The 24,992-nt window shown below is 43.4% G+C and overlaps 1 protein-coding gene, 1 non-coding gene and 1 pseudogene across 5 annotated transcripts in view; 2 read left to right on the top strand and 1 right to left on the bottom strand.

The window, feature by feature from the left end:
• The window catches only part of TM9SF4 (transmembrane 9 superfamily member 4), a 44,797-nt gene that overhangs the window by 8,201 nt on the left and 11,604 nt on the right, over nt 1–24,992 (top strand). For 3 of the 4 annotated variants that reach the window (XM_016200624.2, XM_016200625.2, XM_087818809.1), the window contains exons 2-12: nt 9,929–10,042; nt 12,511–12,610; nt 14,866–15,034; nt 15,136–15,265; nt 16,361–16,484; nt 17,733–17,851; nt 17,954–18,065; nt 19,298–19,368; nt 21,173–21,305; nt 22,474–22,555; nt 22,650–22,725. In XM_016200624.2, coding sequence (XP_016056110.1) covers nt 9,929–10,042; nt 12,511–12,610; nt 14,866–15,034; nt 15,136–15,265; nt 16,361–16,484; nt 17,733–17,851; nt 17,954–18,065; nt 19,298–19,368; nt 21,173–21,305; nt 22,474–22,555; nt 22,650–22,725 — 1,230 coding nt within the window. Of the gene's footprint in view, nt 1–9,928; nt 10,043–12,510; nt 12,611–14,865; nt 15,035–15,135; nt 15,266–16,360; nt 16,485–17,732; nt 17,852–17,953; nt 18,066–19,297; nt 19,369–21,172; nt 21,306–22,473; nt 22,556–22,649; nt 22,726–24,992 lie in introns of those variants that run through there. The other variant, XM_016200627.2, reaches the window with a different exon arrangement.
• On the bottom strand, nt 2,575–3,934 carry LOC107527721 (E3 ubiquitin-protein ligase FANCL pseudogene; annotated as a pseudogene).
• LOC148092695 (small nucleolar RNA SNORA5) lies at nt 8,699–8,833 on the top strand. Its single transcript, XR_015714842.1, has one exon. It is a non-coding gene; the product is annotated as a small nucleolar RNA SNORA5 (small nucleolar RNA).

The following is a 24,992-nucleotide window of genomic DNA, read 5'->3' as shown; positions in this document are numbered from 1 at the left end:
CAAAGTTTTAGAACATTCCTGTCATCACCCCCAAGTTCCCTTACATTCAAAGGATTGACAATTGGAGTCAATTCCTGCTCCCACAACCAGCCAACCACTGATTGTCTTTCTGTCTCTATAGATTTACCTTTTCTAAACATTTTACATCAGTGGAATCATACAACATACAGACTTTTACATCTCATTTTACTTAGCATGATGTTTTTGAGGGTCATCATGTTGTAACATGAGTTAGTAGTGTTTATTCCTTTTTATTGCTGAATAGTATTCCATTCTGTGACTACACTACATTTTGTTTAGCTATTCACCAATTGATGAGTGTTCAGATTGTTTCCAATTTTGGACTATTATGATCAAAGCTGTTAGGAACATCCATGTACAAGTATTTGTATGGGCATATATTTCCTTTTCTCCTGGGTAAATGCCTAAGATTGGAATGCTGGATAGTGTGGTAAGTTTATGTCTAACTTTTTAAAGATACTGCCAAACTTTCCAAAGTGTCTGTACCATTTACCTTCCCACCAGTATGTGAGGGTTTCGGTTTCTCCACATCTTTGTCCACACTCGTTATTGTCTGTGTTTTTGAGGTTAGCCATGCTAGTGAGTGTGTGGTGATACCTCATTGTGGTTTTGGTTTGCATTTCCCTTATGACAAATGATTCTGAACATCTTCTTATGTGCTTATTAGCCATTCCTATCTTCTTTGGTGAAATGTCTGTACGAATCTTTTGCCTATTTTACAATTGGTTTGTTTGTCTTCTTATTATTAAGTTGTAAGAGGTTTTTTTATATATTCTGGATACAAGTCCCCTATCAGATAGATGATTTACAAAGATTTTCCTTCTAATCTGTAGCCTTTCATTTTCTTAATATCCTTTGAAGTGTAAAATTATAAATTTTGATGAAATCCAATTTATCAATTTTCAAAATGTAGATTGTGCTTTTGGTGTTGAATCTAAGACATCTTTACCTAACCCAAGGTCACAAAGATTTTCTCCTAGCTTTTCTTTTAGAAATTTTATAGTTTTAGCTTTTCCATATAGGTCTATGATCTGTTTTGAGTTAATTTTTGTGTATGGTATGAGGTTCCTTTTGCATATGGCTACCAGTTGTCAAGCAACATTTGTTGAACAGACTATCCTTTCCCTTTTGAATTGCCGTGGCAACTTTGTTGAAAGTCAGTTTACTTTAAATGTAAAGATTTATTTCTGGACTTTCAGTTTTGTTCTCTTGATCTTTATGGTTATCCTTACCACACTGTCTTGATTATTGTAGCTTTTATAATAAGCTTAGAAATTGGGAAGTATAAATCCTCCAAGTTTGTTCTTTTTTAAAGTTGTTTTGGGTATTCTGGGTCCTTTGAATTTACATAGGAATTTTAGAGTCAACTTATCAATTTCTATTTTAATAGGGATACATTGAAGCTGTAGATCACTTTGGGGAGAATTGCCATCCTAACAATACTGATTCTTCCAATCCTTGAAAATGGAATATCCAATTTAGATCTTCTTTCGTTTCTCTTAGGAATGTTTTGTAATTTTCAGTATACAAGTCCTTTTAAAATTTTTATTCCTAAATATTTTATTCTTTTTGAAACTATTATAAATAGAACTATTTTCTTAATTTAATTTTTATATTGTTTGTTGTTAGTATGTAGAAATACAACTAATTTTTATGTATTGCTCTTGTACTCTGTGGCCTTGCTCAACTTGTTTATTAGTTCTAGTAGTTGTTTTGTGGGTTCCTTAGGCTTTTCTAAATATGAGATATGTGATCTGTAGATAAAAGCACTTCTTTTTAATCTGGATGCCTTTAATTAATTACTTGCCATAGTGCACATTAGTTGCATCTATAAACAGTGTTGAATAGAAGTGGCAGGGGTGGACACCCTTGCTTTGTTCCTCATCTTGGGGGGAAGCATTCAGGCTTTCACCATCAAGTGTGATGTTGACTGTTTTTCACAGCTGCCCTTTTACTGATTGAGGAAGTTCGTTTCTATTCCTAGTTTTTTAAGAGTCTTTATCACGAGTGTGTGCTTTTTCTGCATTGGCTGTGATAATTGTGTGGTTTTGACCTTTTGTTCTGTTTATATGGTACATTACATTAGGGTTAAGCCAACCTTGCATTCCTGGGATGAACCTCACTTGGTCACTTTTTATATGTTGCTGGATTTGATTTGCTAATATTTCGTTAAGGATTTTTACTCTGTGTTCATGAACAATATTCATTTGTAGTTTCCTTTTCTTGTGATGTCTTTTTCTGGCTTTGGTACATAAAAAAGTATTTAGACAAATAAGATTATGATCTACATACACTGCTGTGCATTTTACTTTTTTTCTGATTAATAACTTGTGTTGGCAGTCCTTTAATCATAGTTTTACCTCCCTTCTTTTTTGTGCTTGACCGTTTGAACTTTTTTATTTTATATTTTATTTTTTATTATATTTTATTTTTATTTTTGAATGAAGTAAAAAGTTCTCCACAAAAAGACAGCTTTATGCAGTTCCCAGACTCATTTTATGAACCCCATCCAGATAAATTCAACAAGTCAAGACATCCATCGTGGTACGCACGCACTGCTTCAGTTGGTATGGAAGTCACAGACTTAGAAAGTTCTACAGGATTTTGGCCTGTAATTTCCCAGTTTACCCTTAGTGAAGAGACAAAGGCAGATGTATATTATTATGGCTTCACCATTCTTTGTCTTTTGACGTTAGTAGGGCTTGCTTTATATTTTCTTTGAAGATAGCAAAATCATTTTGATAGTTTTTAAAGTTCCAGTTCTTCACAGAAACGTTTCATTATTTCAGGGCTTCCTCCCAGACATTTTCAAGGTAATTGGCTTACTACAATACGGACATTCACCAAATAAGATGTTAAAACTCTGTCTACTTGTCTGTAGTCCTCTCAACCACTTATATAAGCATTTCTGATGGAAAGGCTGTCCACACTGGGAATTATCACACACTTGGTCAGGAATGGCACCATCAAGTTGATAGGCATAACAAATTCTACAATCCATAGAAAAATCAGATTTTTCCAGGATAGCATGAGCTGGAAAATCAATTTCTAAGACATCTTTCAAATTCTGTAATAGAGTATTTTCTGGATCCCATAAATGTATGTTTCTGCTCAGCTTAATTCCCAGGGGTTTCACCACATGGTCAGCTCTAAGAAAGCAGCACTCGGGAAGCATAGTAGGGTGCCTGGGGTCCACCTCCACATGTACTGAAGCATTATTCCCTACTGCAATTCTGCGTGTGGTTGCACTCCATGTAGGTTTTTCTGGCCCAAGTACCCAAGTCTTCTCATCGATTTCATCCATAACATCCCAGAATGTCTTCAGTGATTCCAATGCTGCCAAAAACTGGCTATGAATGCTTATTATGGAGCTCTGTGGTATCCAGGAAACAGAAAATGAAACAGGAAAATCCACAAAGCAATCTGGTGATTCTGCAGGGTACTTTGCCTTCAACTTGAGAGTGATTAGATGCTCTCTACCAGAAGTATCTTCAGCTTTTAACTTGATGGTACTGAAGCAAGAATCCGCATATACAAGTTTATCCCAACCAAGAATTCCTATCTTTTCAATAAGGCTTGAGTAGAATGGGGGAGGAGGAGGTAGTGCATGTATCTCTTCTTTATTCTTTAAAGCAACTTCCAAAACCATTTTCAGCTCCATCATAAAGCTCATTAGATCAGGAGAGTGCTTCATTCTCTGTTGTATTATTTGATGGTATCCACTAAGTATTGTCCTCAGCTTCCAACTACATAGTAGTCTTGCATTCTTCAGTTGCAAATCTTCAGGCAACAATATTCTAAGATGGAAATCTCTTCCCTGAGCAGTGACGAAGCCTTCATACACGGTTCTCGCTCGGTTCTGGGGCAACAGCAACGGGAACTGGTGCCACAGGCCGGTTTCCGTCTCCTCCATGGCTCGCAGTCCGGGAACCTCAGGGGCCCGTCCCCGTTTGAACTTTTTAAAAACTGCCTATTTATATTCTTTTGGGTTATTTGCCCTTCAGTGGTTTGTGAGAGCTTGTAAGTATATCTATATTTTCTCCCAGTACTACTACTATTTCAATTTTTTTTTTAATCCTCACCCGAAGACATTTTTTCCATTGCTTTTCAGAGAAACTGGAAGGGGGAGAGAGAGAAACATCGATATGAGAGAGACAAATCAATTGGTTGCCTCCCGCATGTGCCCTGACGGGGATCGAGCCTGCAACGAAGTACATGCCCTTGGCCAGAATCCAACCCGGGACCCTTCAGTCCACAGGCCGATGCTCTAACCACTGAGCCAGACTGGCTAGGGCTCAATTTTTACATTTAAGTCTTGTCTATCTTCTCCAGTACCAGTTTGGGTAGCTCTATGCTGTATTTTTAATATTTAGTGGAAGCCTGTGCTTTTTCTGCTGCACCAGTGGTTCTCAAAGTGTAATCCCAAGACCAGTTGTATTAGTATCCCCTGGAAACTAGCTAGAAATGCAGATTTTCGGGCCATATTCCAGACTTACTAAAGGAGACACTGTGGGGGTTGGACCCAGGGATCTGTTTTAATAAATACTCATGGTGGTTTTCTTAGATGCTCAAATTTCAGAACCACTGCCTACCATTCTGCTTCCCCACCTGGCTGCTGCTTCTCTTCACATCTGACCAAATTTATGGGTGTTTTCATTTATACTTACTAGATGTCAAATTTAGAATGACATTACTATGTCTTGGGGCAGAAATGTGCTATGCACTCCCTCTCCCTCAGATACACACACATGTGTGCGTGCACACATACACGCAGTAGCCAGAGTCATCCTTAAAACTGCAAATTTGATTTATCCCTTTCTTACCTCAAGTTCTTCAGTATCTCCCCACTGCACTAAGTACAAAGCCCAGACTCCTCAATGTGGCTTATGTGGGATGTGTCCCTCGCCTGTTTTCCAGCCTCCTGTCTACACAGACTTATGCAGGCTTGCTATCCAAAGGATGGTCTGTGGACTAGAAATGTCATCATCACCTGAGAGTCTGCTGGACATGCAGAATCTCAGGACCCACCCCAGACCTGCTAAATCAAAATCTGCATTTTAATAAGGTCTCTAGGTGATCTATATGCACATTAAAGTTTGAGAAGCACCAGCCTACACTTCACCTGCTAAAACTCCTTATGGTTGCCCCTAGGCCTTTGTGCTTTAGTTGCTCTTTCTGGAACACTTTTTTCTTCCCTCTTCTTTCTCTTAGGCCTTCAAGTAGACTTGAGTTCTTAGATCTGCACCCCTCCCCATCAAGACTGGGTATGTTGCTATGCCTGTATACTCCCCAACACACTGTCCTAAGCCTCCATAGCATCTGGAACCTAGTATTGTGATTGGCCAATGACCTGTCTGTCCCCCAACTGGCTGAGAGCTCCTAGTGGACATGCATTCTGTGAGGCTGGTACAATGCCTGATACATAGTGGGTGCTCAGTAAATAGTCAGCTAATTTCTATACTGATTAGAGCATGGACTTTGGGATCAAACTGCCTGGGTTAAAGTCCTGGCTCAGCCAGTGTTACGTCTCCTCTCTGAACCTCAGTTTTCTTTTTTTTTTTTAAATATATCTTTATTGATTTCAGAGAGAGGAAAGGAGAGGGAGAGAGAGAGACAGAAACATCAATGATGAGAGAGTCATTGATCAAGCCCACAACTGGGCATGTGCCCTGACCGGGAATCAAACCCTGATCACCTGGATCCCAGGTCGACGCTCAACCGCTGAGCCACACCCGGCCGAGCTGAACCTCAGTTTTCTGATCCTGTGAAATGAGAATAATGAGTCTCTAACCTCACAGGATTGTTGTGAAATTAATTGGGTTATTGCATGAAAAGAACCTAGAACTGTGCCGGGCAAATAATCAGCATTCAGTAAATATTAGCTGCAGATGTAATCATTGTCATCATTGCATGCTCATCATCTTTTAATGCAACTCACCTGCCTAAAAAGAGCGTACATGTTTCTCTACATTCCGACCTTGGGGAAGTTATTTAATCTCTGGGTCTCTAGTTAACTAGCAATCATTTGAAATGTTGACAAAAGTTCCCAGGTAGCTGTAGTTGTGAGGATGGCACAAATTAGTGTTTGTAAAGTGTCTGTCACAGTTCCTTGTACTGACTTTGCAGGTGCTCTGTGGCTTCCTGTTGCTTTTTAGTGGTGTTTTCCACCAGGGTGAGCATTATCCTCATTGTTGGGTCCTTTTGTTTGTTTTTGTTTTTTGTGTGTATACTTGCTCCATTCGTTTGAGACTTCATAACAAAAGTTGTATTGACATCTTTGAGGATTTGCTTCTATTCTTCTGCAACCTGAACTCTCGGGAAGCCCCTGAGTTCCCAAGGGTGGTGTCTGTATGCTAAGATTGGAGGATTCTGGTTTCAACAGAAGGTAGAACTGGGGTGACTTCTTAGATTTAATTGGCTTGATAACTCAGGAGATTGTAATCCTCTGCCCTGGCTTCAAATCACATATCAGATAAGGTAAAATTAAAAAAAAGTTCCTGGCTTCCTAGGAGGGGAAATTCAGAACACATTTATTTTTTATTAGCAAGAAATAATAATATTATTAACCAATGTCACCCCAGTGAATTCAACAAATAAATAAAAAAGAAAAAATGTTAACTGTGTACTTTTCATATATGGCCTCTATTATGTTGAGATAAGTTCTTTTTATACCTATTTTGTTGATAATTTTAATCATGAATGGATGTTGAACTTTGTCAAATGCTTTTTCTGTGTCTATTGAAATGATCCATTTGGGGGTTTTTCTCATTTAGTGTGGTATATCGCTCACATTGATGACTTGCCTGTCAACATCCCAGGAATAAATCCCATTTGATCTTGGTGTATGAGCCTTTTAATATGCTGCTGAATTTGGTTTGCTAGTATTTTTACTGAGGATTTTTCTGTCGATATTAATTAAGGATATTGACCCGTTGTTTTCTTGTGGTATCTTTGGTTTTGTCATCAGGATGATGCTGGCCTCATAAAATGAGTTTGGAAGTGTTCCCTATTCTATTTTTTGAAAGAGTTTAAAGATCAGTATTAATACTTTGTTTGGTAGACTGCACCTGTGAAGCCATCTCATCCTGGACTTTTATTTGTTGGGAGGTTTTTGATCATTGCCTCAGTCTCCTTATCTTTTATTGGTCTGTTTAGGATTTCTATTCCTTCTTGATTCAGCTCTGGTAGGTGTGTGTTTCTAGGGATTTGTCCATTTCTTCTAGGTTATCCAATTCTTGACATTTAATTATTCATTATAGTTCCTTATGATCCTGCTTATTTCCAAGGCATCTATTGTAATGTTTTTGTTTCATGTCTGATGCTATTTATTTTAGTCTTCTCTTTTTTTCCTTAGTGTTGCTTAGTGTTTGTCGAGTTTATCTTTTCAAAAAAACAGCTCTTGGTTCTGTTTATTTTTTTTCTATTTTTAAAATTCTATTTTTTATTTATTTCTGAGCTGAAGTGAGAGGAAGATTTTTTTTCTTTTTTTTCTTTTAATTGATTTCAGAGAGAGGAAGGGAGAAGGAGAGAGAGAAACATTAATGAATAATGAGAGAAAGTCATTGATCGGCTGCCTCTTGCACACCCCCTGCTGAGTATCGAGCCTGCAACCCGGGCATGTGCCCTGACTGGGAATTGAACCCCAATCGCCTGGATCCTTGGTCGACGCTCAACCATGGAGCTACACCCGGCTGGGCAAAGCTAGTTATTTTTTATTTATTTTTTTAAAATATATCTTTATTGATTTCAGAGAGAGGGAAGGAGGGAGAGAGATAGAAACATCAATGATGAGAGAGTCATTGATCAGCTGCCTAGCCCGCAACCCAGGTATGTGCCGTGACTGGGAATCGAACCTTGATTGCCTGGATCCTAGGTTGACCTAGGTCAATGCTCAACCACTGAGCCATGCCCGGCCGGGCGCTAGTTATTTTTTAAAAGCCTATTCACCCATGATTATGTCAAATGTTAACATCAGAGAAACTGGGTGAAAAGTATATGGGAACTCTCAGTATCTTTGCAACTCTTCTGTAAATTTAAACTTATTTAAAAATAAATAAATGAATAAAGACGGGTAAGGGTGGGGAGTACTATCTTTCTATACAGAATCCTGCCCTATTAGGCAATTTTCTATTTTCTACTCTTGTCATTTCCTTTAAAATTTTTCTCTCATCCCTAATTCTGCTGACCTTCTAATTACCAAATACAATGCAGCTCTTTTAGCTATTTTTCACTGTTGTTATTAGGGTCAAACTATTATTTCATATTTCATAATGAACATTAGCTGGTAGATACTTACAAATGTTCACAACAAATCAGGGAGGAAATATTCTGTGAATATATTGTTTTAAGACTTTGACCAACCTTTGTATCTATAAAAAAGTGTACCGAGCTCAGAACCTTAAATTTTTTAAGCCATTTTTTCTACCATTGTGCTCCTGGGAAAATGCAAATGGGTCTACGTGTTTGTCAAGTCCTCTGAGTGACTCTGATTCCTGTTTCAGAAAGAATAACCTTTGTATGGGGGGGAGTGTAACTTGAAAGATGGAGGGTCTGCTGAGGCAAGGTGATCAGGAGGTTGTGGCCAGTGTCCAGGTGGGAGGAAATGAAGGTCTGAAATGCTGCTGCAGTAAAGGGGGTGGAGAGAGAAGGCAGATGCAGAAACAAGATTGAGTTGGCCTGCAGCCATGTCAAATTCAGTGCCTGCCCCACCCATGGCAGGTACTCGCCCAGAAGGCTGCCATAGAAACACTGTGACTCATGGGCCCTGATCCCCTCTGCTGGGCTTCAGGGATAAATTTGGTTACAGATAGCAAGAAAAAGAAAAGAAAAAGAAAAAAAAGATTGAGTTGGTGATCCAATTATAGATGACAAAAGTTCCTTGTTCAGACCATGCAGAGAATCAGGAAGCTCCACTTCCTTAAGGGGGTGAAGAATAGTATTAGTGAAGGGAAAGCCATGCTTTGATGGGGTGAATTTCTTCAGGCCAGTAATTGGTCTTTTTTGCCTTTGATTCCCAGGTGACTACCCTGCATGCAGATTACTTACTGAGTGCCTACTTTGTGCTAGGCACTGGGAGTAGGAATGAGATGAGCCATGCAGATATCTGTGGGAAGGGCGTTCTGGCAGAGGTGATAGCCCTAAGGAGTGGAGAAGGACTTGCTGTCAAGAGCCAGAAGGCCAGTGTAGCTGAGTGAGGAGGAGAGTGGGAGGTGAAGAGATCAGTACAATTTTGAAGAAGGCTTATAGGAAAATACATTGGTAACAGAGGAGCTTCCTGACAAAGTGAGCCTGTTGCTATAGAGAAATGGGAATTAATGGAAGACTATTACCTTCTAGCTCTACAGGAGAGTGACACAATATGAAATGGTTAAAAGAACATTGGTCCAGCCTTGGCCGGTGTGGCTCAGCTGGTTGAGCATCGTCCAGTGCACTGAAGGGTCACCAGTTCAGTTCCTAATCAGGGCACGTGCCTTGGTTGCGAGTTCGGTTTCAGTCAGGGTGTGTCTAGGAGGCAGCCGATCGATGTTTCTCTCTCACATTGATGTTTCTCTCTCTCTCTCCCCCCCTCCATCCCTCCCTCTCTAAAATCAATAAAAACATATTTTAAAAGAGAATATTGATCCAGAAGTAAGGAAATGTAGCTCCTGTATTATATTAGTCTTCCCTTTTGCTCCATGTTAATTATTACCTCACTTATTTTATTGCTCATTTCTGGAAGTCCAGAATTGGTTCCTTGTAGCATTCTTGGAGGCATTTAGGAGGCAGCATCTAGAAGGGCTCAGGCTTCCCAGAGTACGGACAAGACTGGGTCAGTTAAAGCACACAAGCGAACTATGACTTAGTCTGCCCTCGAGGGATGTTCGCCTCTTTCCCTCATTCCAACCCAGGCCTCTCTCTTTCCAAGCAGGATTGGTTGCCGTGGTCCCTGCTGCTTCTCTCCCTCATGTGCGGAACAAGAGCCTTCTATGTCCCTGGGGTCGCGCCAATCAATTTCCACCAGAATGACCCTGTAGAAATCAAGGTAAGTATGTTCCTGGACTGTTGGAGGCTCTGTGCTGGGCTGTGTGGCTGGAGGACCATGATGAACTGGTCTTATCCCTCCTGTGGTTACAGAGAACAAAGACCAGTGCTAGTAAGCGTGGGAAAAGGGTTAAGAGGGTTCGCTTGTTGCTGCACAGGCTGGAAGTAGAGTGCCTTCAGGAACCCGCAGTTCTAGGAACTCCGTCTTTCCTTTCTCTCCCCCCCACCCCGCTCTCTGCATCTCTGCCCTGTGTGTGTGTTCTCTCTCTGTGACCCCCCCCCCTTCACTTTGGCTCTGTCTTAATTTCTGTGTGTCTCTGTCACTTTCACATATTTTCTCACTCATCTTCATTTTTTTCTGTGTTTCTGTCTCTCTCAACCTACCTCCTCTATGACATCTCTGCCTTCCTCTTTTATCTGCTCTATCTCCTCTCTTACCAGCTTTCCCTGCATAACTTATATCGTCTATACATACACAGCCTATTATGGCCTCTGTTTTTTCAATTTAATTTCTGCCGCCAGCTGGATTCTTCAGTTCAGTATCTCCAAACTGTACTGCATACCTGAGTGGTGGTAATATGAGATGATTTTAAGTGGTTGACAAATATATTTTCTTTTAATAACTATTTCCTTTTAATGTATATTAGAAAACATAGCTAGTACATCGACTCTTGGTTTCATGGCTATTGTTGATTTTCTGTTTTTAATACTGATACAATGTTTGCTTCTTAAATGTATTTACTGAAAAATGAGTCAGATGCAATAGTAGAATAAATGGTAAGTTGATAAGGCAAGTTGGTATGTGAATGATTAGGATTTGAGAAGCATTGCACTAAATCAGAATTCAGAGAGAAGCTTTCCAACTGAGCTACCTTACCTTTTCAGGCCGGATGCCCATCTGTGGCTCAGTTAACTGTGGCAGGGGTGGAGAGTGGAAGGGAATCACTTTAAAAATGTTGACCGGGGCAGTGGGCAGGATGACACCTTGATTATGTCTCTAAAACTGTGGACTCTTGATGGCATTCTCAGGGCCCCAAGCAGGGCTTGGGGTTGGTGGTGGATCTTCTTGGATCTGGTTTCCTAGGAAACAAACTCTAAGGTAGAGATTTGGTGCAGGAGATGTACTGGGGAGACTCTCAGGGTCAGCACTTGGCAGGAGTGAGGGAAGTGGGGCTGGGCAGAGGGAGACGTTAAGCTATGGTACAACTGAGGACTGTGGGAAGCTCTGGAACTGGAATGGCTGGCCCCTCAAAGTTATTCCAGATTGAGGCAAGAGGACCAGTTCTCTGTATCCCCCATGGACTAGTCATTGGATATAAATTACTACCAGAGGAGGGAGGGGTGTAACCTTGTACAAGGGCTCCCACCTAAAGGGACTCCCCTCTACCATCACCTAAATATACACTCTTAATACTTTGGTATGTTTTTCTTACTCTTTTTTTCTGTGCATTGTTTATAGTATAGAATACTTCGCATTCTCACACCTCCATCAGTCCCCCATAGAAAAAATAATGTGTAGTTGAAATTTTTGAGGAGTCTTTCAGATTTTTTTTTAATGTATCTTTATTGATTTCAGAGAGAGGAAGGGAGAGCGAGAGAGAAAAAGGGGAGAGAGAGAGATAGAAACATCAGTGATGAGAGAGTCATTGATTGGCTGCCTCTTGCACGCCCCTGACTGGGGATTGAACCTCGATTTCCTGGATCCTAGGTCAATGCTCAACTGCTGAGCCACACCCGGCTGGGCCAGATTTTTTTAGTGGTCCTATAAAAAGACCTAGCAGAACTTATAAAGTGAAAATAAATTCTGCTTCTAAACTAAATGTACATTTCTTGCTTCATTACCATGTTGATGTGAGCACTGCTGTGTGCAAAAGCAAAGTAATGAGGTTGTGTGAAAATAAAGTTTTTATTCTGTCTTGAGCATCACAGTGTTCAGAAGAAGCAGAAGGCAAGAAAGTTACAAAGGGCTGTCCACACGATGTTCTTATGTACGTGTCCCTTAGTTTGTCCCTTAATTTCAAATTGCTACACATCATGCTCATTTGGGGCATCAGTTGCAAGCAACTTGATGGGCTCAAGGAACTAGAAGCCAAAGAGACTATGGTGATGATTAAGGAGTGAACCTCTTTGTTCCTAAAGGTTTTTCCTCATTTGGAGTTATTCCCTTAGGAAAGATGTCCAAAAGTGAAATTACAGGGTCTAAGAATATCAGCATGTTGAAGCCTTTTGGTATATATTGAATTTGTTTGTGATTTTTAACAAAGTCTGTTAGGTAGTCTAATAAATCTAATGAAATTTGAAATAATTCAGAATTGTGAACAGTAGAGTATATAGAATACTACAGTTGTATCTGCAGCAGTTTGTTTGCCTCTTAGATAATATTACTGAGTATGCCAAAGATGTGCGGGTACCAGGAGGATTATTGAAACAGTGTGGATTGAGGAATAATGGCCTTTCTTCTCCCACTAGGCTGTGAAGCTCACCAGCTCTCGAACCCAGCTACCTTATGAGTACTACTCACTGCCCTTCTGCCGGCCCTTACAAATAACCTACAAGGCAGAGAATCTGGGTAAGTTCTTTTCTTTCACTGCTGTCAACCTGCCCCAGTGGGAACCCAGATCTTTTCTGGGTTCCCAGATCTCTTACAGGGTCCACATTCATAGCTTGTTGCTCATTTAGCCTGGCTGGCTACCTGTTCCCAGCTTAAAAAGTTAAAAGGAATACAGATGAGCCATTCGAAATCATTATGTCCTCTTTCTTGCTTTAAATTTAATTCTAAATATCAAGAAGTGATACCCACCTTACTTGGACTGCAACCCTGCTCCTCTCTCTCTGTATGTTCTTCCTCAGCTTGTGGCCCTGCCATCTACATACCAACAACTCAGCTTCCATCAGTGCTGACCTCTCCTCTGAGCCTTATTCCAGATATATCAAGTCAAACTTGACAAACTGAAAAAAATGCCCTCAGTCTAATTTTGCTATACTTCCTGTCTTCCCACCTAGAACCTGGTTGTAGAAACCTCAGTCTTTCTAATATGCACCACTCCTCACTCATCTCTTGTATCAGTCAGGACCGGTCCCCTAGATTTCATCTCCTCAGTAGGTACTAAATCTGTATATTTGTTTCCTCCCTCATCACAACCACCGTTGCTCACTTATATAACAGACTACTATCATCCTGTGTATCTGCTGTTTTCTTCACAAACATCCAGAGTGATCTTTCTGTAACAGAATCAGATAATGTCTTCTGCTACCCCTGTTAGAAACTTTTCATTGGTTTTTGTTGCCCTCTGGATAAAGTTGAAACTTCCAGTGTGGCCCACAGCCCCTAAGATCCAGCTCCAGCCCATCTCTTCAGCTCACCTCAAGTTGCTCTCTGCATCACAGCCACACAGGCCTCTCAATTTTACCGTGCTTCCCTCACCCTCAAGGGGCTTTCGCACATACTGTTCCTTCTGTCTAGAACATTCTTCCCCATCTGTTTGCCTAGTTAATGCTTCTCTCTTCCTTTATAGCTCATTTCAAGCATCACTTCCTCAGAGAAACTTTCCTAGACCCATTCTCCCATGTCTAGAGCAAGTTCCTCTTGTTGTACAATATATTCTCTTTATTCTAAATATTTAATCAAAGTTTGTCTTCCCATTAGACCATAAGCTTTGTGTGTATGTCTGTTCAGCATTAAATCTTTTGGGCCTAGGACATAGCCAGAACCCAGTACATGTTTGGGAATGAATGAATGAGCGAATGAATGACGAGGCAGAGAGTGCCATGTCACATGGGTCCACACTGGTAGGCAAATGTTAGACCAAGTCTGTGTGCAGGCGTTAGTTGGCTTGGTCAGTCTCCTTTGGCTTGCCCCAGTTTCACATCATCACAGTAGCATTGTTAGAATGACTCAGAACAAAGGCACCATTGAGTTTAGTTGGCAATCCCTAACTGCTTGTTGCCTGCCAGCATGACATCTGGCAGCAGGTTACTCTGAGGCAGGCATGCAAGGGGTGTGCCAGTTCATTAAGTAAAAAGATTCTTTGGCTAAAAATCTCAGGTACTGGATTTTACCCCAGCCTGAATCAGGATCTGAAGACACAGGTAAATAGGAAGCACTGTCTGTCTACCTTTAAGGATTCAGTCAGGGGAGACAGAAACTTAATATGTCAACACTGTGCTAAGTCACATCATTGACATAAGAAAAGGTGCAGAGGAGATGTTGATGATGAAAATAATATTTGTTGCCTGCCTACTCTGTAACTGGTACTTTATTTCTCACTGTAACCCTGTGAAGTGGGTGCTTATATCCTCATTTTACAAATGAGGAAATTGAGGCCCAGTGAAGTTAAGTGACTTACCAAGACTACCAAGAGAGTAAGTGGCAGAGCCTGCGTTCAGTAGCAGGCAGCCCTCTCTCCTCACCACTGTGTGATGCTACCTTGGTGCAGAGGGAAATCAGAGGAGAAAGTGAAAAGGTCAGGAAGGACTTCCCAGGGGTGACACAGAAGCTGAGCTGGAAGTATGAGGAGTTTCTCAGAAACTTAGGCAGGTATTGGCACTCCAGGGCAAAGGAAATAACCTGAGACCCAGAGGCGTGGAATGAAATGGCATGTTTGATGAACTCTGAAGAGTCTGGTGGTGCTAGAGTACAAAGGGGGAGGAGAGGGCGATGGGCGGGAGTCAGAGGGACAAGCTGAACAGGTCAGGTAGAGCATGGAGTGCCAGGCTGTAGAACTGATGACAGCGCTGCAAGTCATCCCTGGGTCTCCCTGGCTCTGCTGACCTCAGCAGCCTCAGGGCTGAAGCTCTGAGCTCCATCTGTCTCTCTTACGACAGGAGAGGTGCTGAGAGGGGACCGGATTGTCAACACCCCTTTCCAGGTTCTCATGAATAGCGAAAAGAAGTGTGAGGTTCTGTGCAATGAGTCCAACAAACCATTGATCCTGTCCGTGAAAGAGAGCCGGCTCGTGGCAGAGCGGATCACGGAGGAATACTACGTCCACCTGTAAGTCGTCCTCTGCTCTCTGCCAGCCTTGAATTCACATTGGGGAGGGCACTGATGGGAGAGGCGGTTCAGAGGGACTGAGCGGGGCCTTGGGTTTCCAGCATTGCCGACAACCTGCCTGTGGCCACCCGGCTGGAGCTCTACTCCAACCGCGAGGGCGATGACAAGAAGAAGGAAAAAGACGTGCAGTTTGAACACGGCTACCGGCTTGGCTTCGTGGATGTCAACAAGGTAGAGTGTCTTGGCGTGCTCAAAGGGCTGGGGAAGCCACAATCCAAAGTCACAAGCACTTGGGACCGCAGAGGAGGGGGAAATATTTAGCTCTAGGCTTATAATAGGAAAGTTGGGGCTGGCTGAGGCAGCTTCCTCCAGGTGCCCTTGGGCAGGGCTCTCCCAGATGCTGCCCAGGAGGTGGAAGGGCCCTAAAAACTTCAGATTCTGTATACTCTCTAGCTGGTTTGGCTCAGTGGTTAGAGCATGGGCCTGCACACCAAAGAGTCACAAGTTTGATTCCTACTCAAGGGCATGTACCTGGGTTGCAGGTTCAACCCCTGGTCCCATCGGGATGTGTGGAAGGCAACCAATCAATGCGTCTCTCTCACATCGATGTTTCTCTCTCTTCCTTGCCCCCCCCCCACCTTTCCACTCTAAAAATCAATGAAAATAATATTCTTGGGTGAGGATTAAATAAGAAAAAAAACACACCCTCAGGTTACATATATATAAGATTAAACCCCTCTAAAAAAAATTCTGAGGACAAAAACATTTCTTTTGAGGTACAGCCCCTGTCCTCAAAGGGCTTCTATCTTAAATGGGAAGAGAACTGACAGTGTAAGACCCTGAATCTTCAGTTCCATACCTTTCACTGACCATGTGCCACTGCCATGACTGTCAATGCCAAAGCAGTTCAAAGGGAGCTAAATATGTGTTCAGATTGTCACTGAGGAGGTGGGCCTTAAAAAGCAGGTAGGCTTGAGCTCAGTGGAGTCGGGGGCAGCGTTCTAATTGGAGGAAATGTGAACAAAGCTGCAGTGTGGAGACTGTTCATGGGTCAAGGAGGAGCTCAGGAGACAAGGCGAACTAATGTGTCTTAGGTGATGACAATCAGATGTTGGAAGGCCTTGAATGCCAGGCTTAGAGATGGAATTTTGACTGGTAAACCGTAGGGAGCCCTGAAGGGTTTCTGAGCATAGGAAAGTTGTGAGAGCAGTGTTTTTGGAAAGTTGGGCAGCTGGCCTGTTGGACAAAGGGAGTGGTCTCCCAGAGAGATTTTCTGGTCAATTCTTGGCTACTACTTATTTTGTTTTCTCTTTTGGTCTGTTGTAGATCTACCTGCACAATCACCTCTCATTCATCCTTTACTACCACCGAGAGGACCTGGAAGAGGACAAGGAGCACACGTACCGTGTCGTCCGCTTCGAGGTGATTCCCCAGAGCATCAGGCTGGAGGGTGAGTGGGGAGGTGTGACCAGAGGGGCAGGGCTGGTGGAGGGCCTGGACTTCTACACCCTGGGTTTTCTTACACTTGACTCCTGAAATGGCTGATAGGCCCCAGGGTGGCATGTGGATCCAGCCAAGGTAGGGTCACTTCATTTCCATTAGAGAAGGTGAGGGACAAGGGGAGAGCTGACATCTGTTGTATCCTGGCCTGGCACCTTACCATTTCACCACCTCTGGCAACCCCCAGATATATTTGGTGATTATAGATGAGGAGCCAGAGGCTCTGAGAAGTTGGTGGCTTGGCTGAGACCAGACAGCAACTTGGGACTTGCCTGGGCCTCTCATAAGAACCAGCCAGCTCCCCCTGGGTTGAACTAAGAGGGGCAGTGTGCAGACAGCTATCAGTCAACCAGTTTCTGAATTTCTTGTCCTCTGTGTAAGTGAGTGGTGTAGACTAAAACTGGCCCAGAGTCAGCAGACCTGGTCCAGTCTCACCTCACCCGTCAGGGCACACTTTCATTTAGGAGGTCTGCCCTTTTGTCCACTGTGGTGGCGGGTTTTGGGGGAGGGGAGTTGTTGGTTTGTTTTGTTTTTTAAGCTGTGAAACCTAATTTTCAAACAAAGCATACACAGAAGTTTCATATACAACATCCTGTACTTCCAGAGCACCATACTGCCTCTCCTCTGAGTGTCATGAGCACAGCTTGACATTTATTATGAGATTATTTTGACATCATCTGTCCCTCATTGGCTCTTTGAGGTTAGAGACTGTCTGCTTTTCTCATCGTTTTGTCTCCAGCACAGAACCTGGGAGGTAGTAGGTGCTTATGATATGTTTTTTGGTTGAATAAATGGACAGAAAACAGGATGAATGGAGGCATCTAAGTGAGTGGACCACTAAAGTACCAGAACTTTGGGGACTAAGTGAACGAGTTAGCATATGATAGACTGAGTCCATGTTGTTTTGCATGTGAATGAGACTGATTGAATGAGTAAATGAGTGTTGGAATTGAGCTAAGGAAGATTGACTGATTAAAAGAGGACTCAGACCCCTCCCTGCTTACACACCTCTCTGTAGCCCCTAAGGCCCTGCAGAAGGTCAGGACTCTGGGGAGCTGTTCTCTCAGCCTCCACTTAGACCCTGGGTCCCAGCAGCATGCCATCCCTTCAGGCAGCTTCTGAAGGCACCCCCTAGAACAGCCCTTGGGTGGTAGCAATGGACCCCACAGGAACAGACTGAGTCTCTTGTCTTTCACAGACCTCAAAGTAGATGAGAAGCATTCATGCACCCTGCCTGAGGGTGCCAACTCCTTGCCCCAAGAAATTGACCCCACCAAGGAAAATCAGCTGTACTTCACCTACTCTGTACACTGGGAGGTGAGAAGGGGCTGAAGACCACAACAGAGGAGGAGGGTCCTGGTCTGGGCAGGAGTTGTCTAGCCAGAGGCCTGACTCTTAAGTGCTTACTCCCCCCGCCAGGAAAGTGACATCAAATGGGCCTCTCGCTGGGACACTTACCTTACCATGAGTGACGTGCAGATCCACTGGTTTTCTATCATTAACTCCGTCGTTGTGGTCTTCTTCCTGTCAGGTGAGAGATCTGTAGGTGGGAGGGTGGAGAGGACAAGGGGGTGAGGGATAAGGGGCTGAGGCATCACATCACTTACAAGGGACTTCTGAGGTGTTCTCAGGGCCAAGCATGGATCAAAAACAGGCCTCAGGACTCTGTGGTAGGCATCAGGTACACAGAGGTGACACAAGACTCGGTCTCTACTCTGGAGAGCTCCTGGGGGGGACGTACATCTCATGCATACATTCAGTCTGCAAGACTTTGTTGCACATTCTGTGCAGGTGCTGCCCCTCATGCTGGGGATATGGTGGTGAGCAAGCCCAACCCCATCTCTGCATTCTGGTGGCGTGAGAGACAAAAAAGCAAAGAAGTAGTGGAGTGGTCAGTGCTATGAAGCAGATAAAAAAGATGATCAAATACACAGCTATGAGGAAAGGTGAAGGCTGTTCTAGAGAATACCTCTTTGAATGAGGAGCCATCATTCGAAAAACCAGGGAAAGACTGATCCAGCAAGGGTCACTGCCCTGCAGTTGTGAGAAACCTGATGGCAAGAGAGTGGTAAGCTAAGCAGGGGGCAGAGTGGTGGGCAGAGGTGAAATGAAACTAATCATTTCAGCATCATATGAGAAGTAAAGATAATGCTAGCTACTGTTTCATAAACATTTAACCCAGGGCCCGACTGCTGTGCTAATAAGCGCTTTACAAGCATCTCAGTCCTTGAAGTCCCGTGACTTCTTAGCTCAAGATCATACAACCCATTGTCTTAACCACTACACTAGTGTGAGGAGGAGACGGTCAGGGCAGAGTGGAGCATTCAGGGCAAAGGATAGCCTGGATAAAGGTATGGAGGTGAGAGAGCAATGCAGCCATGAAGTGATAATAAGAGCAGGAAGAACCAGGGGTGAGTGAGAGGAGGGGAGCCTGGGAGGAGGTGAGGCTGGAGAAGCTGGTAGGACCAGGCATGGCTCCTGAGGTGCCTTTCTCCCTGGAATAAAAAGCAATGTCCTGTAGCTGCCCATATCCATCCCAGCAGCTCCTTCCTTCCTCTGTCTAGGGGGTGGCCCTCCGTGCACCCCTCCCAAGTGGGTGGGGTGGAGCTATGCCCAGGAGAGCCCCTGAGGCGACCACATAAACCAGTTCTCAGTGAAGGAAGCCACACATGCCAATCATCCCTCAGTGAAACACCAACCCCAGGAGGTCATGCAGCACTTAGTTGGCAATGCTGATGACTCTTCCTCTCCTTTTTGTTTCAGGTATCCTGAGCATGATTATCATTCGGACTCTCCGGAAGGACATCGCCAACTATAACAAAGAGGATGACATTGTACGAGATCTTGGCTAGGGAGGAATGGACTTGGGAGAGGGAGAGCAGTCTAGCAGTAGGGCTCTAGGTCTGCTAGACCAGAGGGGGGGAGGGGTGTGTGTGTGTGTAATCACTTATAGAGTAAACCTTAAAAATATTGAAAAGGAAAAAATGTTTAATGACCCAAAATGATGGGGATAGGTTTTCTAATTACTAAGCATAAAAGCAATGAAAGAAATCACAGAAAAAGGAAAAAAAACCCGGTGAATTTGACATTAAAAATTTTAAAACTGAAAAAAGATGATACAGTTAAAAGAATTGGTATAAAATCTCTTTCTAAAAAATCTAAAATCTTGCCTTAGCCGGTTTGGCTCAGTGGTTAAGAGCGTTGGCCCTCAGACTGAAGGGTCTTGGATTCGATTCCAGCCAAGGGCATGTACCTCTGTTGCAGGCTCGAACCCCAGCCCCAGGTCAGAACATGTGCAGGAGGCAGCCAATCGCTGTGTCTCTTTCACATCAACATTTCTCTCTCTCTCTCCCTTACTCCCTCCCTCTGAAAAGCAATGGAAAAAATATCCTCAGTTGAGGATTAAAAAAAAAATCTTTAATGTGATATTGAACAAAGAATTTACAGACAAGGAACTGTACCTGGCTAGTAACTACTTTCACCTCAGAGATAACCTCCAAAATTACAGATTCAAACAATCATGAGAAATAGTTTGAGACCTTCAAAATAGCACATATTTTTGTTTCCTTATAGAACTTATTTTTGGCAAGGTTAGCGTGAGATAAGCACCTTTCTATGCCACCCATGCAAGTATAAATTGGTAGTTTTCTGAAAAGTAATTAATTGGCAGTACATATAATATAGTACATGCTATAAAATAGTTGACTTGTTTTGACCAAGTAATTCTTTTAGAATTTTCCTAAAGAAAGCGTCAGAAATACAAAAACCTAGTCTAGAAATATTTATTGCAGCTTTATTTATAATTTAAATAAACTAGACATTGACAACCATTCCATAATGATGGGTTGGTTATGTTATGGCCTAGCTGTACAATGAAAAAGTGTACAGACATTAAAATAATACTTCTAAAGAATATTTATTTGCATGAGGAAATGTTCACAAACATCATCTGAAAACAGCAAGTACACAGTAAATATAGTATGATCCCAGTTTCATTGTTTATAAATTATATATACATATACACACGTGCATACATAAAGGACTAAAGGAAATATATCAAAACAATGGTATCATTAAGTATATAAATCATTTTATTTTCTGTATCTTTTTGTTTTGTTGTTTTAATCTATGAGTATGAGTTTTATATATTTTGTTCAGTTTTTCTAAATTTAAAAAAAAATTTCTACAGTACACATTTATTATTTTTGATCATTGAATATCATGCCATATACCAACATTTTTTTACTTTTTTTATGGTACAAGTAAGAGCACATATTATTTTTATAATCATTAAAAAATAAATTGCTTCTAAACCTTATTACCCAAAAACTATCACAGTTAACATTTTTGTATGTTGATGTTTACATTATTTTCCTATGCATTTGGTCTGTGGAGTTTGGGAAGGAGATTTTCCCTTTTTGTAGCTGTGAGCTTCATATTTTTGCCCTCCTTGTCCCATGGGACAGTTCTCTGGGAAGCACTATATTGTGTCACTTTCACTCCTGTGTCAGAGCAGAGCTGATTGACACCTGAAGGTTCCTTAGCCCTAGTCAGGGTGGGTCCTCGGGGGTGGTCCCTACAGGAGCTACCTATGCTAGAGCCAAAGACATAGCCTCACTTTCTGGCCCTTTGCTGCAGGAGGACACCATGGAAGAGTCTGGGTGGAAGTTGGTACACGGTGATGTCTTCAGGCCACCCCAGTACCCCATGATCCTCAGCTCCCTGCTGGGCTCAGGCATTCAGCTCTTCTGTATGATCCTCATCGTCATCTGTGAGTGGGCCTGGCGGGCCTGGTGTGGGAGGCTGTCACCAGAGCAGCATGGGCCTAAGTCTGAGAGAAGGGTAGGCTTTTCTTCCTGGAGGAGAAGGCATCTCTGGGCCAGACGGAGCCATCCATCCCAGCAAAAAGGCTAGGTCTTCTCAACCCCAGACCCTGGTAATTTGATCTTCCTCAGAGCTTTCCAGCACTGTTGGTAGCCCACCATGTCTACTCTGTCAGGGAAGCCCACATCAGTGCTGTGAGGTTGGCCTCCTTTTGCAGTCAGGCATGAAGTGATTTACCAAGTCAGCACCAGAATGAGGGCTGGAATGAGATCCTTTTTTCTCAAAAACAACCCCCTAAAAACTAATATATGGTAGTTACAGACAGTTCTAGTCAATCTGCCTAAAATTTTTTTTACTATTTTATCTTTTTTTTTTTTTCTTTTAGGGAGAGGGAGAGAAACAGAAACATTGATGTGAGAGTGAAAGATCAATCGGCTGCCTCCTGCACATCCCCTACTGGGGATCAAGCAACCTTTCAGTGCACAGGATGACACCCAACCAACTGAGCCACACTGGCCAGGGCTATCCATCTTTTAATTGACATATAACACTGTACTAGTTTAAGGTGTACAACATAATGATTTGATATATGTATATATTATGAAATGTTCACCACAATAAGTTAACACCTATCACCTCACATAGTTGTAGTTTTTCTTGTGATGAGAACTTTTAAGCTCTAAGCTCTTGGCAGCTAATCTGCCTAAATTTGTATCTCAACTCCAAGCTTTGTGACCTTGGACAAACTTTGTGATCTTAACTTCTGTAAGCCTCAGTTTCCCCATCTAAGAAATTGGGAAAACTAACCTCCACCTCCCCAAGTTGATAAGGCAGATTCAGTGAGCTAGCATTCATAATACTCTCAGCTCAATGCCTGGTTGGTTGCAAGTGCCCTGTGGGCTGGAAGCTGCAGTTAGTATGTGGCCAGCCAAAGCCCAGCAGCTGCTGCACCCCTCTGAATCCCAGCTAAGGCCTAGTTTTCTCCTGTAGAGAGGAAGGGAGTATACTTATCTCGCCCTATCTGCCCAAGGCCCTGTCAGCCATCCTGGGATGAGGAATGGGGGGTGAGGGCCTGGCAATCAGCCACGCTGACTTTCTCTCTATTTCCTCCATAGTTGTGGCCATGCTTGGGATGCTGTCGCCCTCCAGCCGGGGAGCTCTCATGACCACTGCCTGCTTCCTCTTCATGTTCATGGGGTAGGTGTGTCTGAGCGGGCTCCAGGGGCTGGCATACACCAGCTACAGTCCAGCTAACAGGTCCCTTGGTGTGGATCCCTACCATTTCCCATAGGGTGTTCGGTGGATTTTCTGCTGGCCGTCTGTACCGCACTCTAAAAGGCCATCGGTGGAAGAAAGGAGCCTTCTGTGTAAGTGTCCTCAACCTTCTCCTGGTGTTGGTGGGGAACTGAGAAGTTTCTTTCTGGGCTCCTCTGGAGCAGCGTAGGCAGGCCCTGGGAGAGTTTTAGGGCCAGAGGCTGAGCAGCAGCATGATGGAGCAGGAAGAGTACATCTAGAGGGTCAGAAATGCTGGGCTCTTACCCATAGACACAGGGGGACCTCCTAGAGCTTTAGTCATCACATCCATAAAATGAGGGGATTGAATTTAGGTGATTTTTAGTCTACTTAGTGTGATGTCTCAGGCAAGGGAAGGAATAGGGGATTCAGAATAACTGAATTTAGGCACCAAACCTCAGTGTAAAGGTGTAAGGTCAAACACTGATCAGGGCTGCTGGAGTAGTGCACCCTGCCCAGTGGCATAAAGGGGCAGAGGCCAGGCCCCTTGTCACCCTAAACCTGTTTTCCAGACTTTGGTGCAGAGGAGCTCCTGCCCTCTCTGTCCTCCACCAGGCCATAGAAATTGAAGGATGCCGCCTGGCAGACATGGCTCAGAGTTTTGGCATCGAGCCATGATCCATGAGATCAGGGTTCCATTCCCCGCCCGGGTTGTAGACTCAATCCCCAGCATGCAGGAGGCAGCGGGTCAATGACTCTCTTTAATCATTGATGTTTCTCTCTCTCCCTCTCCCTTCTTCTCTCTGAAATCAATAAAGACATATTTAAAAAAAAAAAAAAAAAAGACATTGAAGGATGCCTGGGAGCCAACTCTGCCTCCCAGGGAGCCCTTAGCCCCTTTTCCCAGAGCAAGTGACACCTTTAGAGGACCAGGAAGACCCTGGTGTCAGACTCAGAGAAGCCTTTAGTCCCAGCATTCTGAAATCACACAGAAAGCCTGGGGGAGGGAAGCTCAGACTGTCTCAGCTCCAGCTGCCACACCCCTGGGATGTAGTACACCCTCAGTATAGAAGAGCTGTGATGGTGATTATTCTGGAAGGATCAAAAAGGGGTCCAGAATTCTTGATACATCAAGCGTTTTTCTCAAGACACATTGTGTGATATACAGAGGTGTAAAACCCCTCCCTTCCTCCCCTGGTGTGGTCTCCCCCCAGATACTCTCCAGGATCTCCTTCAGTGGATCCCATACCAAACCCAGTCTCCCCCAAACCTGCTCCTTGCACCTGGTGGTACCACCATTCACCCAGGTCACCACCTCCTCAGACATCAAGTAAGGGTTTTCCTGCCAAGCAGTCCATGAATTTTCTCTCATCTCCATCTCCAGGACTCTTGCTCAAGTTTAGTCACCTTTGCCTCTTGCCTCAACCCTTGACTGTCCTTGGCCTCCCTGATCTCCCCATAAGTTTCTGACCCTTCCCTTACAAGTGCTCTTACTCCTTCACAGATGGGCGTGTACTGCAGCCTACAGCAGTGCGGGTCTGTGATTGCTTTTCTTTCCGCCAGCCTCTGCCATCACCTCTGCCTGGGCATGCCACCCCCTCACTCTCTCACTTCATCCTTTAATTTTTTTTTTAAAGAATAGTTTATTTTTTTTAGAGAGAGCAGAAGGGAGAGAGAAATATTGATGTGAGCCCAACATCAGTCGGCTGCCTTCTGTACTCCTCCTACTGGGGATCAAGCCCACAGCCTAGGCATGTGCCCCGATTGGACACAAAACAGCAACCTTTTGGTGCATGGGATGATGCCCAACCAACTGAGCCACACCAGCCAGGGCTTATCCTTTAACTCTTATTTGCTCAGTGTCACTCCTCTAGGAGCTACACCACGGCCCCGTTCTGTGTCCTCTTTCCTGCCCCCAGAGCAGCCTGGGCAGAGCCTTGTTCCTACAAGTAGCACATGTATGTTATTCACCATTTATGCATTTGTCTTCCTACCTGAGACTTTTTTCCTGTTTTTACCCCTACTATCTATCATAGTGTCCAGTCCATAAACTTCAGCCAGGAAGGCAGATGAGGAGTTTCCTGCTTCATGACAGAGTAAAGCAGGAACATATAGGAATGGAGGAAATGACATTTGAGCTGGGCTTGAGAGTTTCAAATGGATGGAAGTGGCCATCAGGGAGTGCTCAAGTTCTGGAATCTCCTAGATCCCAGTGTTGGCTCTGTTCTTTCCTTGGCTGGTAACCTTGAACAGCCCTCTGAGCCTCGGTTTTTGCATCTCTAATGGGAGATGGTTGCACCTGCCTGTGGGTGTTACTGTGTGGATGGAAAGAGACTGAGCATGAAAGGCCCTTAGTACATTAGCACTCAGGAGGCAGAGACCCTGAGGTGTTTATAACTCT

The sequence above is a fragment of the Miniopterus natalensis genome, chromosome 7 (assembly GCF_054644295.1).
Source record: "Miniopterus natalensis isolate mMinNat1 chromosome 7, mMinNat1.hap1, whole genome shotgun sequence".
Classification (NCBI taxonomy): domain Eukaryota; kingdom Metazoa; phylum Chordata; class Mammalia; order Chiroptera; family Miniopteridae; genus Miniopterus; species Miniopterus natalensis.
The sequence above is the reverse complement of the archived record's forward strand: the minus strand, read 5'-3'. Positions and strand labels throughout refer to the sequence as shown.